Here is an 18,708-nt window from a genome sequence, read left to right on the forward strand (position 1 = left end):
CGAAAACCTCTGGTTACGATACTTAAGCAGTGACGTATTGTCTCAACACCATATTAAACAGGGAGAGTTTTCTTTGATATTGTTACGAATGCAACCGCTATAATGTAACGACTCGACATATTTCTATGAAAGAAGTATAACCAAAAGCGACCATGTATTTTACTTCGTTTTGTTTAACATTGTACCCAACGGTGCAAAAACATATTCTCTTGACAGTTTTCACTTCAGTAGAATTATACTTCGCTTTCTTTTCTTTTTGTTTTGAAAAAACCACGCGCAACTTTAAACTTATGTGATGCACTTTACAACCATACTACCTCCAGAACCACTTTGCTTTCTTGAATCTGTCAAATCTGACGCAAAGTGAATTGTTGTCGACTCGTTAACTTTGTTCCCCTTGCTAAGTCGCAGTTCCAGAGCACCTGGACGTGTATTCAACTTTGGTCAAGAGATACAAATGTTTTTCTTGGAAGAAGGCGTTAGTTTAGGAGACAAAAAATTGCTCTCTTCGCTCCTTTCTTCTGAGCCGATTCTGGCTGTAAATCGACCAGAATGTTCCTTTGAACACAATGATTCACTTCTGTTACGTGAAGCTAAGTGGGATCGCTCTGGTCGTTATTTGGTGGAAGCCACACACCCATCGAATTAAGGATATTAGATGCAGGACCCGCGAGTCCTTGTTGCGTAGAGAAGGATTCCAAGATGTTTTTAACAAGATTGAAGTCTACGTCGACAGGCGCATCATCGTCGGAATCACACTGAGGTTCACTAGAGTGGTTAGTTTGGGTCTGACGAGTCTCTTTAGGTAATTTACCGCTCTATGGTTCAGAGATAAAGGGAATAAATAACTGGATCAATCAAAGAGAGGATTATCATAGAAAAACAAACAGACAAAAGAATGGATGGAAGGATACTGAGACAAACAGGTGGATAGACAAATAAACGGACAAACAAATAGACATCAAACTGATGATGAAATGATCAGACAATATTTTGAGCCATATCTTCCGCTAGGAGATATTTTGAGCAATATCTTGCGTAAGTAGATTGAAAACGTTCATTAAAGGGGAGGGTTTTTCAATTAAGGGTCGGAATCAATTACAGTTGACTCTTACACTCCGAGGATCTCAATTTCAATTCTCCTTACTGTCTGGTAAACATTTCTCTCTATTTCAACCCTGAAAATTTGGGCTTGGATCAGACAATATCCCTCAGTGAATCAGAGTTTTCTTAATTCTTATCGCCGTTCTGTCTCACCATGTATCAACATTGTGCGGAGAAATCCGGCACTTACTGATCACAGTGAGTGAGTGAAGGGATTAATAGTAAGCTTACCTTTTCGAAGCTTTCTCCGATTGATGTCTGTGCAAGTTCGTTGTCCATCTCTTCCATGACCGTTTTCATTTCTTTGTCGTCCTCGCTCAGGTAAGTACTAGCTTCGACACCTAAGACAAAAATTGAAAGTTAATACGCCAGAAATCGGAAAACTAAGTAGAATTTGAAAGAAAAAAACAAACAAACAAATAAAAACCCGCAGCCAATTAGCACTGATTGGTTTCTGCGTCAGCGTGAATTAATTGAGATATGAAGCACTTGGGAAGTTTAAAGAGCACTTAAAAAGCTGAAGTTGCTCTCGGCTGTGCGCGAGAAACTATTACGCCTCTTTCGTCCTCTTTCATGTTCTCCAAACCTCCCACGCGCTACGATGAATGCAGCTTACGTATGAACCAATCGTCAATCGTACTTGTTTGGCGAGAGTCGTTCATGTGAAAAATCAGATTGCTGTCATTCTTCGAACTGCTGTTTTTATGGCAAACTGTGTTAAAAAATACAACAGCCAGGCGTGCATGACCGTAAACAGACCACAATAGAGATGGCCTAACCTTGATTAGTTTCACTCTCATCTCCTGAGGAGAAGTCCATATCTTCATCGTCTGCATCAGAATCACTTTCTTCATCTCGATGGCGGACGCCTTGACCTGATAATCAATAAATTAATCGCTGCACAACACAACCTCGTTCACGCTTACCACTTAAAATACAACAAAAAAAGAAGGCCAAAACGTTTTTGGAAAGGCTAGGAAAACCAAAGAAGTGCTGAAGGTTTAGTTCAACTGAATGTCGTATAGTGTTAATCCAGAATGAGAACGAGATATGTCTCCCAGCTTTTTAAAATATGTTAAATAGCAACCCGGAAGTTGATAAGAACGCTTTGTAAGAGGTGTGCAGAGAGATAATTTAACAACTGATATATTCTGAAACCTCTGCATTACAATGGTTCAAGAAAGCATATTGGAAGTAATCGAATGCATATAAGTACCTAACAGGTTCCCCACGGTGTCCATGAAAGAGTCGGCATCAAATTGAATATCTACGTCTTCAAGATCCCTGCCAAAAGAGAGCAAAAATGAACACCTAAACTTTGAAAAATTGTCCTTCATTTTCACTTCACTTACCACACATTATAGGTAACAACTGTAAGTTTTTAGTGTTCGCGATCGACGCCAAACGCTACTTCAAAGATTTTTATGTACATCGGATTGTTTGACGGCTTGTGCTCAGGACTCTAGACATAAGATTCAAGTTACAATCCAAGTCGAATTCAGCGTGGATATTGTATACTGAGGCGACACTCTCCGAACAAAACGGTCAAATGTCCGCACATGTACAAACGTTGTAGAGCCTTGGTGATGTGTTTTCAGGCTGTCAAAACCAAGCTGTCTTATAAACAACCACACGAGCGGGTAAGTCGCGGTGTTTGAAAGCCGTAAAACTTTCTTGGTAAAGCTTTAAACAAAATGACATTCTGTAGGAAACCAAAATGTAAATAAGCTCTATGTACGTTAAGTCTAGGTTTTTACTTTTCCCTTCTATGTTTCCTTTTACAGATTTAATTTGCATGAACATATCAATGTCTTTACTCGCATGATAGCAGTTGTTGCTTATGTTTCCTTTGAAACTTTGCGCGGGAAAGTGGCAGGCAGCTGGGCAAAATTGATCCCTTTGCGCATGTCCTACGTTTGACTGCTGTGTTCACTTTTCCGCGTGATCAAGGTGTTGGGGGCTTGTTTTTATAAACTAGCATTCCATCTAAAGGCCGAGTGGTTGGGGCACACGTATAGTAATCTAGTAACCCGGAACTGATAACCTTCATTCCTCTCTGCATCGGTTTTGTTCTTGGTTAGTTCGAGTTTAGCGCGTTTTTCGATTAAGCGTCGTAAACTAACACCACAGTAATCAAAAGGACCAATCAGAGCTAATAAAAATACCTAAGGAAGCCAAGAGAACTCAAAGTAGAAACAACCAAACTGCTTAAAGCGCGGGAAAACGCGGGTGACCAGGTTGTGCTTGGTTTTAGTTTTGAACCTGATTGGTCGAGAGAGTGGCGCAAGTTTTCTGGACCAATCACAGGACAAAGTAAAGGAAAACTTAAGCCGGCAATTCCAGATAACGAGCACAAGAACAAAACGATTTTATTTTCTCTTACCCTGGAAATTCTGCTCCCTCGTAACTGGAAACTTTGTCCACAAACGCTTTGAAAGTACGAGTCACGGAATCCAGGTCTACTGAAGATTCCTGAAACCACAAACAAATTCGAAATATTCGCGCGCAGTAACGTAACTAGTATTGCATGTGTCTACTACAGCACAATTTTTATAGCATTGAAGAGAACTAGAGCTTGAATAATGATGCTAGAAGGTAGTGTGTGCATGCAAAACAGAAAAACTGCCGCATTCTCCATAAAAAACAATAAGAAGCACCGAGAAACATCGGGTCAAAATTGGGCCAAGATCGGAATTCTATTGTTACTTACAATCACTCACCCACTCACTCACTCATCCCTGAGACATACATGCGATGGCCTCGCCTCCTATTTCATAGGAGGCAGCAGCCACAAAAAAAAAAATTATTTTTAAATACTAAAATCAAATCAGAAGAGTGGAAGACGGAAGGACATCTTAAGAAAAGAATTTTGAAATGTCGATACTGCAAGTCTTAAAGGATCTACTCTCCGACGCACAATTAAAGGACTAAAATTTTTACAGAGGTTCCATCCCTCTCTGTCTGTGGTGAATGCTATCTTCTCGGAAGTTCTCTCCGGGATTTAGGGACGTGAGGGGCACTTTTAATTTATGGAAAGCCCCATAAGCGGGTGTATTCTCCCAAACCACATTTCTTGGAACGAAAAGGGAGAGATACGAGATTTAACTGCGCTCTTACTTTTAAAAGTTACTGGAAGTACATACGTTATGATTGGGCGTGTTTGTGCGGGTGTCTCTTCCAGTCTTTCTTGAGTTTAGATCGCGGTACTTTGAAAGCATGTTCTCTAAATCCTGATCAGTCAAGTTCAACCAGCTGTCATCTGTTAAACCAAATATTGAAAAAATTTTAAATCGATTTGTTTCATAAATCAATTTATTTTGTCAAATTTCGTTTCGGAGTTTTTACTTCCATGAGGCAACTTCTCCTTGGTGGATCAATACATCATCCAGCGCCCAGGTAAAATCAACAGCTAAGGGGTGTTAGTCCTAGTAGGGCGCTTTTCGATTGAATGTCGTGAGACCAAAATCGGAGTAATCACAACAGCCCATCTCAACAGGTTTACCAAGACATGAGCGGCCGCTGAATGGGAGAATTACAAGTGTGACGAGTGTACTGTACTTGAAGAGTAAAACTTGGTCTGTTTACCAACCACGTTCGAGAATTTTGTCACACAATTTATTAAAAGAGATAGGTCAAACTCTTTCCAGTCATTTTCAAACCTCGTAAGAAAATTTCCTTAACCCTTTCACTCCCAGAAGTGATAAACATGTAACTTCTCCTCATAATATCGATACTTTAGCTAGCAAACCAGTGATGAGAATACTCACTTTTTCAGGTAGAAGTTATCTTGATCTAACACTAAATTCTCGTAACTAATTAACAAGAAAATGAGTAAAAGCTAGAGGAGAGAATAAACAATCAGATCTTGGGAGTTAAAGGGTTAAAGACCACAAACCCTTAAACATACTAAGCAGAATAAAAGATAGTGAAAGGCGATCAGCACAGACTGCAAACCACAAAATCGTCAAAGTGTTGCGTATTTGCAACACTCACAAACCGTAATGAATCAGGTTAAACTAAAGAGTTGTGGCATTTTTCTTATTACCGTCTTCTGGGAGCAGCTCTTCCGCCTTCATCTTTTCCACATCTATCACAGCATCCTTCAACATTGTCAAAATAATCTGTCCTGGATCTGTCCTGTAGTTACAAAACCCACAAATGACAACAAACAAAAGTCAGGTACATCCCACCTGTTCAACCAAAATTAGTGAGCTTTGAGAGGGTGTGAAAAGTAAACAACTGTTGTTCCAGGAAAAAGGGTTTTCAGCATCTGCCACAACAGCAAATTCATGAAAGTAAGTTAAAAGCGACTTGACTTTAGATAAATTAAACCTAACAGGACACTTAGAAACTCTCTAATCAATATCATTTTCTAAGAAGTTCTAAATGTCCTTTTTTTGGCCGCTAGGGATCAGCCATGGTCACCCCTGCCCCATGAAAGAAACAGAGCAATGAATGCTGAACAAACCTGTTTTGAGTTGAGAAGTTCTCACTGAATTGCTTCTTAGCCTTCTTCAGAAGATCCTGATACAATTTTGATCCTTCAATTTCTCCCTATTACGTAAACACAAGACAAATGGAAGGACATCATTGACTACAGCCCTAACAAGTCTTACAAAACAGAGTATTGCAAATGTCAAATTTCTAATTGTCCCCTTTAACTATTAATATTTGTAATCTGGTGTATGAAGGTCATGAAAGAACATAACAAATGAATGCATGCACACTAACCTTAAAATAACCTTGATCACTCAGACAGGCACAAAATCTCTCCCATTTTGGGCCATTGGGCTCATCTATCACCTGCATCGTCAAATAAAAGTTAAGTGTGGGTTCTTGAGCAAAAAACACTTTACACTCACAGTGCTTCTCTCCACCTTGGAACATAATTGGGAACTGATAAACTGACAGAGAAACTGGCATCCCATACAGGAGGAGAAACTGGTAACAATACTTGTAACCACATACCCAAACCCTAATAAGGTCTGGTTGGATGAGCTGCTTTAACTCCCAAGATCTGATTGTAAATTCTCCCCTCTGGTTGCTACACATATCCTTGTAAATTAGTTATGAGAATTTGGTGTTGGATCAAGATAACAACTTCTACCTGATAAGTTTTAATATTCTCATCAGCTGTTTGCTGGGTAATGTAAGGATATCATAGAGAGAAGCTTCATGTTTATCACTTCTGGGAGTTAAAGGGTTAACTGAAAGTTTTTTTTTCTAATAGCCTATACCCAATGCTTCATGTGCAGTTCTGATACTTAAGTTCCATGAGAGGAACTAACTGACAGCGTAGTGAAGAAAGTGTAGTTCCACACAGTTTCTCATCTTTAATCAGATTGGTGGACTTACTCAAAGATAGATACTCTAGGGTCTGAATAAAATAGTTGGATGATTATCATCACAGCACCCTTGTGATGAATCAAACTAGAGCTATGTTGCAAATACATGTACCTTTGAATCCGGTTGGCTTACTCCACTTCTTCTACATAAGATCTGGAATCCACAAGCCTTGAAAAGAAAAAAGAGCCTATGTTCATTGCACCTACATACAAAAGACTAAAAAAATTTATAATCTTACCATTAATCAAAACACTAAAAATTCCACCTCACCACTACACTTCTAAAGCACCAATTCATGACCAACACAAAAATCTGGACTGATGCCTTAATTTCATCTCTGGTCTGAAGCATTGTTACTGGGTTAAGCATTTCTACATCCAGGGCGCAGTTTTTCAAAGAGCAGATAAGGTTATCCAACAGATTAATCATTATCCAGCACATACAAGTTAAAAAAAACATATTGCGCTATCCATTCTGTAGAGATTTATGCAGTGGATAACACTATCCATCCTTCAATCAACTGAGGCCAGGTGCATTAATGGGCACCACTGAAAAAAAATTTGGGGGGGATATCTAAGATGGACTAATTACCTATCCGATGCTTCATGTGACAGAACCAGGGATAACTGTCAGTTCTAATTGGGCCTTACAACTATTTCTAATAACAGTTTTTTCTTAATTGTGGTATTATTACCAATTTCAGACCCAACTCATGAGCTTTGTAATGTGGATCAGTAACTGGTGGTGGAGTCCACTCTGACCTCTTGTCGGGATTGAAAGGTTGTTGGGATAACTGTGCATAGAGGCATCGTGTAAAACGTATCTGGAAATAAAGGTAATAAACTTTGTTATTCCAGACATTGTGAGTTTGGTGTTGCTCATATGGAAAGAAAGTACACAGTGAATGAGCTGTAGATGTATTTTCAGGTGGTTACTGATTAAAATTTGTTGCTCATAGTACTTCCTTATACCTACTGAAATCACACGGAATTCTTGATCATTAAACTGATAAAAGGATTGCTCTAATGGTTTGAAAATCTATATCACCTGTTGTGCTTAAAATAAAGGAGGACATTGTATATCAAGTAATATCAAAGAGCCTGTGACTGAAAAACTCAAATTTGTGCACTTGACTCTTGAAAAATGTTGGCCTTTACACACGTCTCATAGCTCTGGCATTCATGCTCATTGAAAAAAAGAATCTCAGAATGCCACATACCCTTGACAGAAGCCTTGTTTTCAGTGTGAACTGATCCATTGTTCTGCAAGCCTGTAACAGACAAAACATAATTAAAATGTTGACATAATTGCACTGGTTAAGCAGAGTAAAAACATTCATTGAGCATATTAGAATATTGATTGTTAATTATAGCATAACAAACCTTCATGTCAACAGGATCCCGCCCATAAAATGCCTGTACAACAGGACTGATTAAAGATGGCTTCTGATCCAGAACAAATTTGACTTCTGCTGGTACATAGCAGTGAGCATGATGAGAGCTGCTCTGAGAAATTCTGAAGGGAAAAGAAAAAGATGAGTACAAGAACATAAATAATGTGTTCATGTGTGCAGAATAATTTGATTGGAAACTATTGATTTTGGTGAATTTACTTCAGCTGAATCACTCAGCCTTCATCAGTCTGTGATAGTTACACAGCATTAAAGAGGCCCTCTGATATGTACATATACATGTATTGGATGTGTTTGTGATATTTGGACTGGCTGGTCCAGTTCAGTTCAGCTGGTTTAAATGGGGGCCTGTATAAAAACAATGGCATTGCCAGACCACAACACCGGGAGTTATATTCCCTGCTCTTTGTGAGAAGCATGTGGTCAGCAGTACAGAGAAGAGGCAGGGGCAAGGCCTACCACTTATTATTCTTATCCAAGAAGTCTTATAAACAGAATTTTCCTTTGCCTAACAGTTAAATTAGGTCAAATATGGGATACTGATACACACATCTGTAACTCAAGAATCAAAATAACAAAGTTTGAATAAAATGAAGAGACTAGAAATGTTGCTATTAATCCTGGATAACATGCAATACTGTTCTGTTCACTCACATTGCAATCCTTTGCCAGATTGTTTCCTGAATCTTTGCTGCTGCTTCAGTGTTATGAGGCCCAAATACTAACTTTAGCGCCTGATGCAATATGGGCGTACCTGTTGGGTATATTGTCAGTTCTCCTGGGGTGGCAGGAAGGGGAATAATGTGAACTTTGCCATTGTGGACAAAAACCTGAAATTCACCATTAAGAAACATTGTTCAGCTCTAATCTAACAAAGATAAACATGTGTCAGGACATTAAGGTGTACTCTCCTTCTTTTAAATTGATGACAAATTATTTTTCATTTCATTAGCCAGCACCTGAGTATTTAATCAAATGATTTCACTAGGAAATAGGCTCCTATTATGAAATTTTTTAATGCATATTGCCATGGGTTCCACTAATAGCCACACTAAATTTTTCTTAAGAAGGAATTATTATTAGAGAGAGGGGCATTTAGAAAATTTACTATTTCAAGAGGGAGTTTACTGCATTCAGTGTATTGCATTTATGGAAGTGTGGGAATTAAGTAAGTCATTCATGGCTTCGCCAAATGGGAATCTTCTTGCCAAACATTCTTCCAGGTTGCCCTGGTGAACAATTTCATTATTCAGTTTTTGCAAGAACACATTGCAGTAATCACTGTTGGAACTCACTCTGTTTTTGCTGTTGTCTGGTGTCAGCCACCTTGGTAGGAAATCAGCTGCCTCAATCAACAGGAATTCACCATCATTATCAGATATACTAAAGAAGAAAGTACACATCAGATGGAAATTAAACTTGTTGAAATTTCAAGGCATGAAGGTTAAAGAAGATCACCTAAAAAAAACATCATACAAATTCATAGTGTTCTTGTAATACAAGTATCAAGTTCATTTAATTTAACATGAAAAAATTTAGTTGAAAGCCAAACCAGATTAAATCTTTTTCTTTTCTTTTCTTTTTCACTTTAAATTTGCTTGTTACAGATACTACATGAATTCTAGTTAAAATAGTAAGAGGCTAATCAGAATGTTGCAGAAATACCTAAAATTTCTTTAAGGCTACTTTAAAGGGCATGTAAACCCAAAAAACGTTCATTTTCTTTTCACATAGATGTTTAGTAAATATATCAAGTACACCAAAGGTACCATTCGTTTATTCTCAAAAGTCCATTTTCACTTTGTAAAAGCTCTTCCAAATTCGAAACATTCGCCATCTTGAATGGCGCCATCTTTCCTGTGACGTCACGGGTGGATCCTCCAAAGTCTCGTTTTATAATCGCGTGAGGCACGAAGGAGTCTTTTCTACAGCCGTTGTTTGCTGGTCTCGTCATGATTTTTTTACGTACAGTTTGCTTCAATATAATCAATTTTTTCGTAATGGTGAAGCGTTGTGCCGTCCAGTTTTGTACTGATTCAAACAAAACTGGGCATACAATGCAAATATTTCCAAATGACACAAATTTGAAGCGACAATTTGTGAAATTTGTTCAAGTGAAAATAGCCGATTTCGTCGAGCCGTTCGAACGTTCTGTTGTTTGTAGCAGTCATTTTTATTCCTGGTGCTGTACCGACGATTCAGGCCTCACCAGAAGCAAATTATTCGGAAGACGAAAAACGACCCATACAGTCGGCAGACGACGAGGATTCGGAAGTGGCTGACCAAACTGAGAAAGAAGTTGAGCTCTTCAAAAGTTAGAGGTCAACAGAGAAAGTACAAAATCGATTTACATGAGAACGTTTCGTTAATTAAACAACAATAGCTTTATTGGTTCTCTAAAAACATCTTTTTTCTCATTTAATGAAAGATTATGGGGAAGCCAGTTGTTTGGGAGCCAGCGCTGAGCCCGTAAAAGACACTGACATGTCTGAACCTTTGCCTGTCGAAACACGTATCAAAGAAAGAGAATTCGTTGATATCAGTGTGTTATAACGTGATCTGGAATTTTGTCGGTTCTATACAAAGAATTCTATACAGGATCCCATAATCAACCCTTATGTTCTATAAGAAAATCCATGCCAGCCCCACTTAGTGCTTCCTTTGAGAAACCCTGCAGAGAAACAGCAGAAGAATTTGTGTCACGGTTTTCACAGCAGTGAAAATACATTCAGTAGGACAATATTCATCATTTTGAGTACAACTTAAAAGATCCTGATTTCAGCTTGCAAAACTATCTTTTCAATAATGCAAATCGAAGCAAACACAAACAGGGTTGGATAATTATGAAGGCCACACAAGGAAATGCACATGATACAACTTGTTTTATCGATGGAAATGCTTCTGAGATGAAGGATATTGTTTACCGCACAAGATAGCACAGCGACCCTAAAGTGTTTGCTGAGATATCCCCAACACCAACGAACAAGCTATCTGTAGGCAATTTAGCGAAATTTCCTGCCAGGAAAGAAGCGAAAAACAACTAGCTCTAGTATTGTATTATTAAATCAATGGCAGAAACAACTCAAGTAAATCGATCTCAAAATGTAACAAAACAGATGAAACAGAAAATATTTAGCTTAGTCGTTTCTGGTGTGATTATCTGTGCTTTACTGCTGCCTGTAAGCGTACTTGGCCGTCTCCAGCACCCAGAAATCGAGGCAAATTGACTGAAAACCTGGATGCTCAGTGATACAACTTATCTGGGTTTCAGGCCATTTTGCCACAATTGCCCGATTTCCGTACAACAAACACTTTCATGAGTTTTCGGCATTGGTTGACAAGTTCCACACTCGCACCTTTGGTAATTTTATATAAAACACTCTCAGAAGCTCAAGTTTAAAAAAATTCTGTTGCATTCCTTTAGATTGTACCCTCGCTGTATTGCATTTTCATGTCAAATACAAATAAATCACAAAGTAAATTAAATACCGGTCTGAGTTTCCGAGACGGTCGCATCGCTGTCGACATGTTCTGTACTGTCTTCGTGCGGATCGCTTCGGTGAACCCTACGCAGCGGACGTGGCCCAGACTCTCCTAAAGATTCTGGATTATCCCCAGCGCTGTCATGTACTAAGCTTAAGGCATTCGAGTCGCTACCTTCTGAAAAAACATCTTCCGAACTACCGCTACTTACACGAACTCCCACACCAGTTCTACTGGGAAATATGTGTTGCGCAATATTTTGGTTCCACCGCTTACGTCACGACTTCTCGCTATTGTTTTTACCGGAAATGGAATTTCAGTTGATAATGCCGATTTTCTCCTAAAATAAGTCGAATTGGACAAAACTAATTTCAAATTCGTTTTCTACGCCACTTTTTCCATAGTATAAGAAAAACATGTATTTTTGGGTTTACATGCCCTTTAAAGAATTTTCAATATTCTTACATGGCTCCACTCCTTCTCTCACCTTACACATGTTTCAGGAAATGCCTTTGAAAGTTTGAAGAGAAGACATACAATAAACCATTCATCATCAATATTGTTGCCAAACTTTGTCTTTCCATGAAGGTGAGCTGGATTATCTCCTAAATGGAAATAAGGGGAAAAGTATGTAAGGAAATAAAGAAACCTTTTACTAAAAAATCGAAGGTACTAGAACTATTGAATTTTCAGCCCTTTAATTTTGAGCTAGCCTCAGCTCGTGTATCATGTGTTTTCCTTGCTTTAGATTTCAGCTCATTATAACTCTCAAATTTCCTCTGCTAATGGGAGAGCTCGATGTAATCTTCACTTTAAAAATCTATTTTACATACGGAGCAACTGCAGAATACCCGACCACTCATTTACATGTCATTGAATAAGAATAGCGTCTATTGTATTATGCCTCAAACTTCAGAGCCTCCCGACACATGTAAGTGAGGCGGACCAAAGTTACCGGGTATTCTGCAGTTTAGCCTTTTCAAGATAATACAAGAAACGAACACGAACAAGCCAATCTCTAGTTTGGACGTAGAGGGGCCATGTGAGGGTAGCGTCTTTTCCAAACCGAAAAATATCGGCCCGAATGATTACTGTTCTGTTATAAAAGGGAAAGATTAGCTTGCATTGCTCCAACAACGTTAGCTGTGAAGTAACGAACCTTTTCCGGCTTTGGTCACTAGACAGAAAGGCTCGACTTGCCAAATGAAATCATCGATGAATGGACTCAGAAAAACCTGGTAATGAGCCAAAAGCGTTTCCAACTTGCTTTCTGTGGCAAAAGAATCTCCATCTTTAACAAAGATTCTGTATTTAACTACGTTTTCCATCACATCCATGCCAACGTCGCGAAAACATCACGTCCGTCCGCCATGTTCGATTTCAGCGGAATACTCACGGGCTCATTTAGTACCCAAGTTCCCGGTTTAGGAGTAGACGGATGCGGAAGTCTGTTTCCCTGACGTCCGCACACTAAATTTTCACCTCAAATAATTCCTCTCTTCTTCGAGGTCGTATTTTCGATAGCTCCTCGCTGTCCACCATGAATCTGCTTCTTTTTTTTTTTTCCCTTTTTTTTAATTGGATCGAGTTTAATAGCTTTTAGGCGGTTGCGTATGAAAAGAATCTTCCGTATAAGAGATTATCCATCTGAATTAGTAATTAATATTTATATGATGGAATCGACGCATCCCAAAGCTTAAAATTGAAATCCTCCCCCCCCCCCTTAAATTTCTCCACGCGGATACCTTATAGAACGGAATTCTAGTTGTTGTTGTTTTTTTCAATTTTGAAAATGAGAACCGGCAGAAATAAATTATTATAATTATATAAACCAGGGGCTCCTGACACCGCACAAATGATGTACTGCTTTCAATCCGAATAAAACGCGAGGAGGGTAGGAAGGGGTATGCGTAAGCTTTCAGTTCGATTTTCTTGTTTTGTCGATCCATATGGTCAGAAACGTTTAACCATTAAAGATTTCAAAGAATCCAGTGACATGTAAGCACACTCGGCGTGAAAGCGAGTTTATTACCCAACGTGCACAAGCAAATAGAATTCTCAAATAAATAAAAATGTAGAAAAGCAGATACACATTCCATATTAGATCGGCTCCAAGTCGAAGTCAAATAAGTTAAGATAACTTCCGTTTTATATTACCACTATTACTTTATTAATTTATGTGACTTTCGCACTTGTCAGCAGTATATCAATGTTATTTTTTCGCGTGACCCAGTCTGCGTGACCTCACTGGTCGCTCTCGAGCGCAAATGTTATTCTTCCGTAACGAAACTAAGACCTTAAATAAGTGTGGATCCATGGCTTCAAACTCTCCCAGGTTTAATTTATCCAATTAGTACTCATTTATGACCATCTCAGGACACTTCGCGTACGGTTGTGGTTCGTTCCACGAACAGCGAGGAAGACTGGGGCACAGGTAATGAACACAACATCTTATGCTCTGCCTTCAACTGTTTACTCTTGGAAGATTTAATGGTCCTTTCTCTTTATTCAGCGCAGCTAATTCTATTTCCATTCTTTTTGAGTCAACATGCATAGAGGACTGGATTTCGAGAAGAAGAAATTTGTACATAAACCTGTTGACGCAACTAGCATTTAGTCTTCCTCTGATAAGGATCCTTTGTCTCCATCTACTTTGAGCTCCTCGTTTTCTGGAACCTTAGGAAGGGACGTCCTCCACGCATGACTTAAAGTGAAGCGAATTTCGGGACACGACACGGAGCGCGGGCGCATTTTAGGCTTATCCACTGACCGCCTTATCTCGGGTGAGCCTGGGTGCTTAGGTTTCACATCCACGTTTATTTTTTGTAAATGCGCAGCGTATGTATGCATACTGTCCTTTACAGCCGCAAACGGGTAGCTTTTTCTTTTGGGTCTCGGGGATTTGATTCCATTTGTAACCATCTGAGAGTTTTTGTACTCTGTGACCTTCTTTTTCAGTTGAATTACCTTCTCAAGGAGCTCATCTCTTTGTTTTTCGAGATGTAACTGAAGTGATTCCTCCGCGAGGTCACTGAGAAATATCTCCACGTCTGTGTGAAAAAACGACATAATGAATGAATTGAATAGGGAGTGCAAAGTAAATGTCTGTCTAGATTTCTAAATACTATGGACCTAATATAGGGCGTTGCACACGAGCCTCAGCACACAATGTGCAAACACCCGTAGAAGGGGAATAAGAACAAGTATCATTTTACAAATTCAAACTTATGCAGTGCGAAGTATACTTCTGTAACCATGTAGTTATCACGAGGAACCATTTTCCCCGGGCTCTCGGTTACTACACCCTCCCCAGAATCTAGTCAAAAGGGAAGGCTAAACGAAGTACTGTTACGTTAGGTCACCTCCCCGGCTCGGGCTCCATACAATCACAAACTCGTTGTCAAAATCAACGACGGCGGTTCAACGAATCTAACGGCCCCATGAACTTTGCACCAAATATCAACTGATTACAATACATATTTTTTCTCACCAGTAATCCCACCCTAATTTATTTAAGTACAAATATTGACGTTTCTTTGACAAGTTAATTGAAAAGAGGTGAAATGGTGTCTCTAACACATGGCTACAACCGTCCCTGCGGCTGCACCCCACTCGTTCTTCTTCCTCCGCCCCCTCTCTTATTACCGGAAACGATGCCATTGCAAAATATCAAGGAACAATTCTATTATGGTGTTTTTAATCCCAAGCACAAAGAGCACTAACTAACTTCAAGAGATTATACTTTATGGATAAGGAGAGTACTCGCTTTCGAAAGTAGATTACGCAATAGTTTTCGAAGGAATGACTACGTAATGCTCATTAGTTATATTTAAAAATTACATCGCAACTCATTACTTTATTTAATGTATACACCCAATTTGAAATTTCCTTCCAGATGCCTTGCATGGTAATTATGATATTGATGGCTTTGAAAAATCAAGCATAAGTACTTGCAAAGTCTTAACAGATTTACACCCACCGAAGGTGCGTGACCGATTTCGCTGAGAAAATCGAACTCGTCATGTAATTTCACTTTGCTCGCTGTAAAACACTTCTTCTTCATACTTTGAACTGGAATTTGAATGTCTTTGTTGCACGCCCTGAATTCACCGCGATAACATATTTTGATTCCGCATTTTAGAAGAATTTTGACAATAATACCAAGATGTTTCGAGAACCAATTAACAGAAATGAAAATGAACAAACCACATGTGGATTAAGTAATCGCCAAATTATATTTGGTATAAATAAAAATTAGTCTTAAAAAAGGAAGTCCTTTATCCGAATGAACGTCTTTGAATCCTCTTAACAACTCTTTGAAATGAAATAATAAATTTAAAATTTGTTCACCACAGTGTTGATTTTCACGCGCGCCATTCTCGGTTTCTCGTGTAATCTGAGAACGAAAACACAGTCACACAATTCGAAATAAAAAAGGACATATTCATTGGTTTCCCACTGAAAAACCATTTTAGATTATTCTTTAAAACGATTACTCCAAATTTAATTTGCATATGAATGGTAAAACATCTAATACATGAATAAAATAAAAATAACAGCAGTCTGAACTTTTATATTATGTTTTTCCTTCCGTTCTGCGCCTTTGACAAATTCGGGGAATCGACGGAAATTTGCTTTGTTCAGACCTCGGACGAAAGTTCGCTCGATATAAAAATATCTTGTTTAATTCCTTCATTGTTATGGTAATATACTTCTATTACTGTGGCATATTATCCTGTTGTTATTATCGAAACACTTGATGTATTTTAGTTTGAAAAAAGTGCGGCGTTTGCAGAATTTCGTGTACCCGTCCAACTCGTCTGAAATCCTGTTCAAAGAAGTAGCCGTGAGATTTCCGTTCTTCTTCGTTTACATTTTAGAGGTATCCTGCCGCACGCCATTGTATATAGATTGAACATCCAAAGCAAATCAATATAACCATTAACTAATTTTCCGTCGTCCGCCATTCTATTGTTTTGCCGTGTGATTTTAAATAAATGTGGAACAACGATGAGAAATTAGTTTTTTTTTCGGAAGCTTTGTCATTTTATCATAGAAACAAAAATAGCTGGCGAACATTCCTTTTTGAAACCTCTGTCAACGATCAAAAAGGAATAAATATACACAGAGAATTGTTGTACATATTTTGCATGGTTTCTTCAACCGCTCATTTGTCGTTGTCTTCAGGTTTTCGCTTAAAATGAAAAGAAATATTCTTACCTTATATCAGTTCTAGGGAAAACTAAAGTGGATTTGTACGGAAAATTTATTGCGAAAGGCTCAAGATGATGTCTCTTTCATCGGCTCAACCAAAGCAAAGAAAAAACATTTTAATCCCAAAAGAAATACTTTTATTTGACGTGAACAACGCGTTTGTTTACCATATTCCGCGCACGCAAATTTCTAATAATTCTCTGTTCGCTTGCACGACGTTAAAATCTACAAATCAGTCACTCTTATAAGTGAAAATTATTATTCTGATCTAACACGGCTGCCAATATTAAACCATTTAGTAGTATCTGTGTCAGCCACGTACCTTTCAGAGTCGAGGAGATTTCATCGTGGAAATTTTGGTTGTCGTCGGGTTCATCAGATGGGTGATTCATGCTGAACTTTAGATGACAGCAGATCACTGCGAATTATGTCTTCGCCAGAGCATATTATTCCTTGAACAGATTTTCCTGATTATAGAAGAACAATCAATCAGCGGTCGTTCCTTTATGGCAATTTCCGTTCTGTTCTCGGCTTGATTCAAGTTCAAACGTTCAGAGTTTAAACTTTTAGTCAACAAGGAGGGCCTAAGGCTGATGTTTCGGTCGCAATGTCACAATAGCGTAACCAAAGATTTAACAAGTCTTGGCGTTTCGATAGGAAAGTGAAAATTGGGATCGAACTTCCCGTGTTTCATCACAAACCAAGGTAAATTACAACACTCCTCTGTCGCAATGAATGATCGCTTTCACGTTGCCTGTCAAAAAATTTAAGACAGGAAGCAATTTAAATTGCAAAATAGTACGTCGCTATTTACACGTCACTTAACCAACACGAGTCCCCCTAGGAAGAAATTTGATCTAGCACAGGTTATAAATAGGCCAAACGAAAGCCGCAGTTTTCCTGTTCCGACAAAAGAATGTGCAAGCAACGTGTTTGGCTTAAAATAAGTGATTTCGAGAAACAAACGATCAATGTGCCTTATATCGCTCGAGAAGAAATGAAGTGAAAGGAATAAGATAATAATAAATAATTCGAGTGAGGTTATTTTGACACGGTAGGTCAGTTTAATATCTGCTAATTTGTCAAAAAGCCCCGGAAATATCAGAAAAGCATTTTCTCTTTTGCAGCTGTCGATTTTAACACTCTCTGCCGGATTTTGTTTTTCGAAACAAACCCATGTTATGAGAATAATGTCCGCAGTTTGCTGAGTAACCTTTTCCTGAATGATGGCTTTATATTGCTCCTAGGTCACTATCGCGGAAAAATCTATCGAGATAAATGGACAATTGCAATTAAATGCAAAGATTGTTATCAACTCCGTAAAATTATTAATAATAGTGATAATGGAAAAACAAAGACATTTTAATAGCACGTAAAACAGACATGAAGGTGTCGTTGCCGATGAAAAGCGCGTGAAACTATCTGATAAATATCACAAAAACTTGAAGCAGATGCAGAAAAAAACGAAACGTCGTAGACTCACTGAATTGTGTTGCGTATGTAAAGGATATCGTCGAATATTTTGACAGTGCGTTTAGCATAAGGGAAAGGTCATTATTTACCACGTGGTTGGAAAGGGGGGAGAAATTGGGGGAGATCACATGACTTCAGGGATAATTAAGGGGGGACGGGATTCCATTACTTGGGGGGATCAGTTGTCGGCAACGTAGTTTAAAAGGGGGAATGTAAAAAATTGACTGCAAATTAACTGCCAATGAAAGAGGGGCGGGGGGGAGTTAAGGGGGGAGGTCATGAGAGACAGAATCTTACAAGGGGATCAGGTAAGTTTTATCATGACACAACAACCCCCCCTCCCCCCTCCCCGCTCGACGATGAAAACCGTCTCTTGAAACGTTGCAAAAAGTTTCTTAACTTAAGAACAGGCTCAGTAATTTTTTTTTCCTTTCAGTTTTTTCCCGCGAATGGAGGTAGGCTAATTAGGTGGAGTGCAAGGGAGGAGGGGAAAAATCGCTGGCGGAAAAAATCATGATTGTTCTGCAGACTGAGAAAACGATGGGAAGCTAAGTAGAAAATCATCAGTTTTGGGGACAACTGAACAATTGTTTGAATAAAAGTCATTGGTGCGCATCAATCACCATGAGCCGCGCACGTCAAGCAGAAGACTCCCTATTTTCCCGCGTTCGCCTTCG

The 18,708-nt window shown here is 38.8% G+C and overlaps 2 protein-coding genes across 2 annotated transcripts; both read right to left on the reverse strand.

Annotated features, from left to right (window-relative positions):
• Positions 1-157: 157 nt before the first annotated feature.
• Positions 158-13,061, reverse strand: LOC113684714 (protein ecdysoneless homolog). Its single transcript, XM_089184550.1, has 17 exons — positions 12,504-13,061; positions 11,832-11,949; positions 9,157-9,244; positions 8,516-8,691; positions 7,833-7,965; positions 7,670-7,720; positions 7,145-7,273; positions 6,562-6,618; positions 5,836-5,907; positions 5,573-5,658; positions 5,150-5,241; positions 4,248-4,363; positions 3,488-3,576; positions 2,321-2,388; positions 1,884-1,979; positions 1,336-1,445; positions 158-818 (listed from the first exon to the last, which is right to left on the reverse strand). Exons 1-17 carry the CDS (start codon positions 12,679-12,681, stop codon positions 594-596), a joined length of 1,884 nt encoding a protein of 627 aa, XP_089040676.1. The 5' UTR covers positions 12,682-13,061; the 3' UTR covers positions 158-593.
• A 291-nt stretch (positions 13,062-13,352) lies between these two features.
• LOC113684722 (uncharacterized) lies at positions 13,353-17,595 on the reverse strand. Its single transcript, XM_027202115.2, has 2 exons — positions 16,881-17,595; positions 13,353-14,394 (listed from the first exon to the last, which is right to left on the reverse strand). The coding sequence occupies exons 1-2, from the start codon at positions 16,948-16,950 to the stop codon at positions 13,958-13,960; spliced, it is 507 nt and encodes a 168-aa protein (XP_027057916.1). The 5' UTR covers positions 16,951-17,595; the 3' UTR covers positions 13,353-13,957.
• Between the last annotated feature and the right edge of the window lie 1,113 nt (positions 17,596-18,708).

This window comes from Pocillopora damicornis, chromosome 10, assembly GCF_964200805.1.
Source record: "Pocillopora damicornis chromosome 10, jaPocDami1.2, whole genome shotgun sequence".
NCBI lineage: Eukaryota > Metazoa > Cnidaria > Anthozoa > Scleractinia > Pocilloporidae > Pocillopora > Pocillopora damicornis.

Excerpts from the sequence above, each read along its gene's own strand:
- LOC113684714 (XM_089184550.1), bottom strand. The coding sequence starts at position 12,681 with ATGGATGTGATGGAAAACGTAGTTAAATACAGAATCTTTGTTAAAGAT. Across the intron at positions 11,950-12,503 it reads AGTGACCAAAGCCGGAAAAG|GAGATAATCCAGCTCACCTT; the intron begins GTTCGTTACTTC and ends ATTTCCATTTAG. Across the intron at positions 5,908-6,561 it reads TAAGCCAACCGGATTCAAAG|GTGATAGATGAGCCCAATGG; the intron begins GTACATGTATTT and ends TTGACGATGCAG.
- LOC113684722 (XM_027202115.2), bottom strand. The coding sequence starts at position 16,950 with ATGAATCACCCATCTGATGAACCCGACGACAACCAAAATTTCCACGAT. Across the intron at positions 14,395-16,880 it reads AATCTCCTCGACTCTGAAAG|ACGTGGAGATATTTCTCAGT; the intron begins GTACGTGGCTGA and ends TTTTTCACACAG.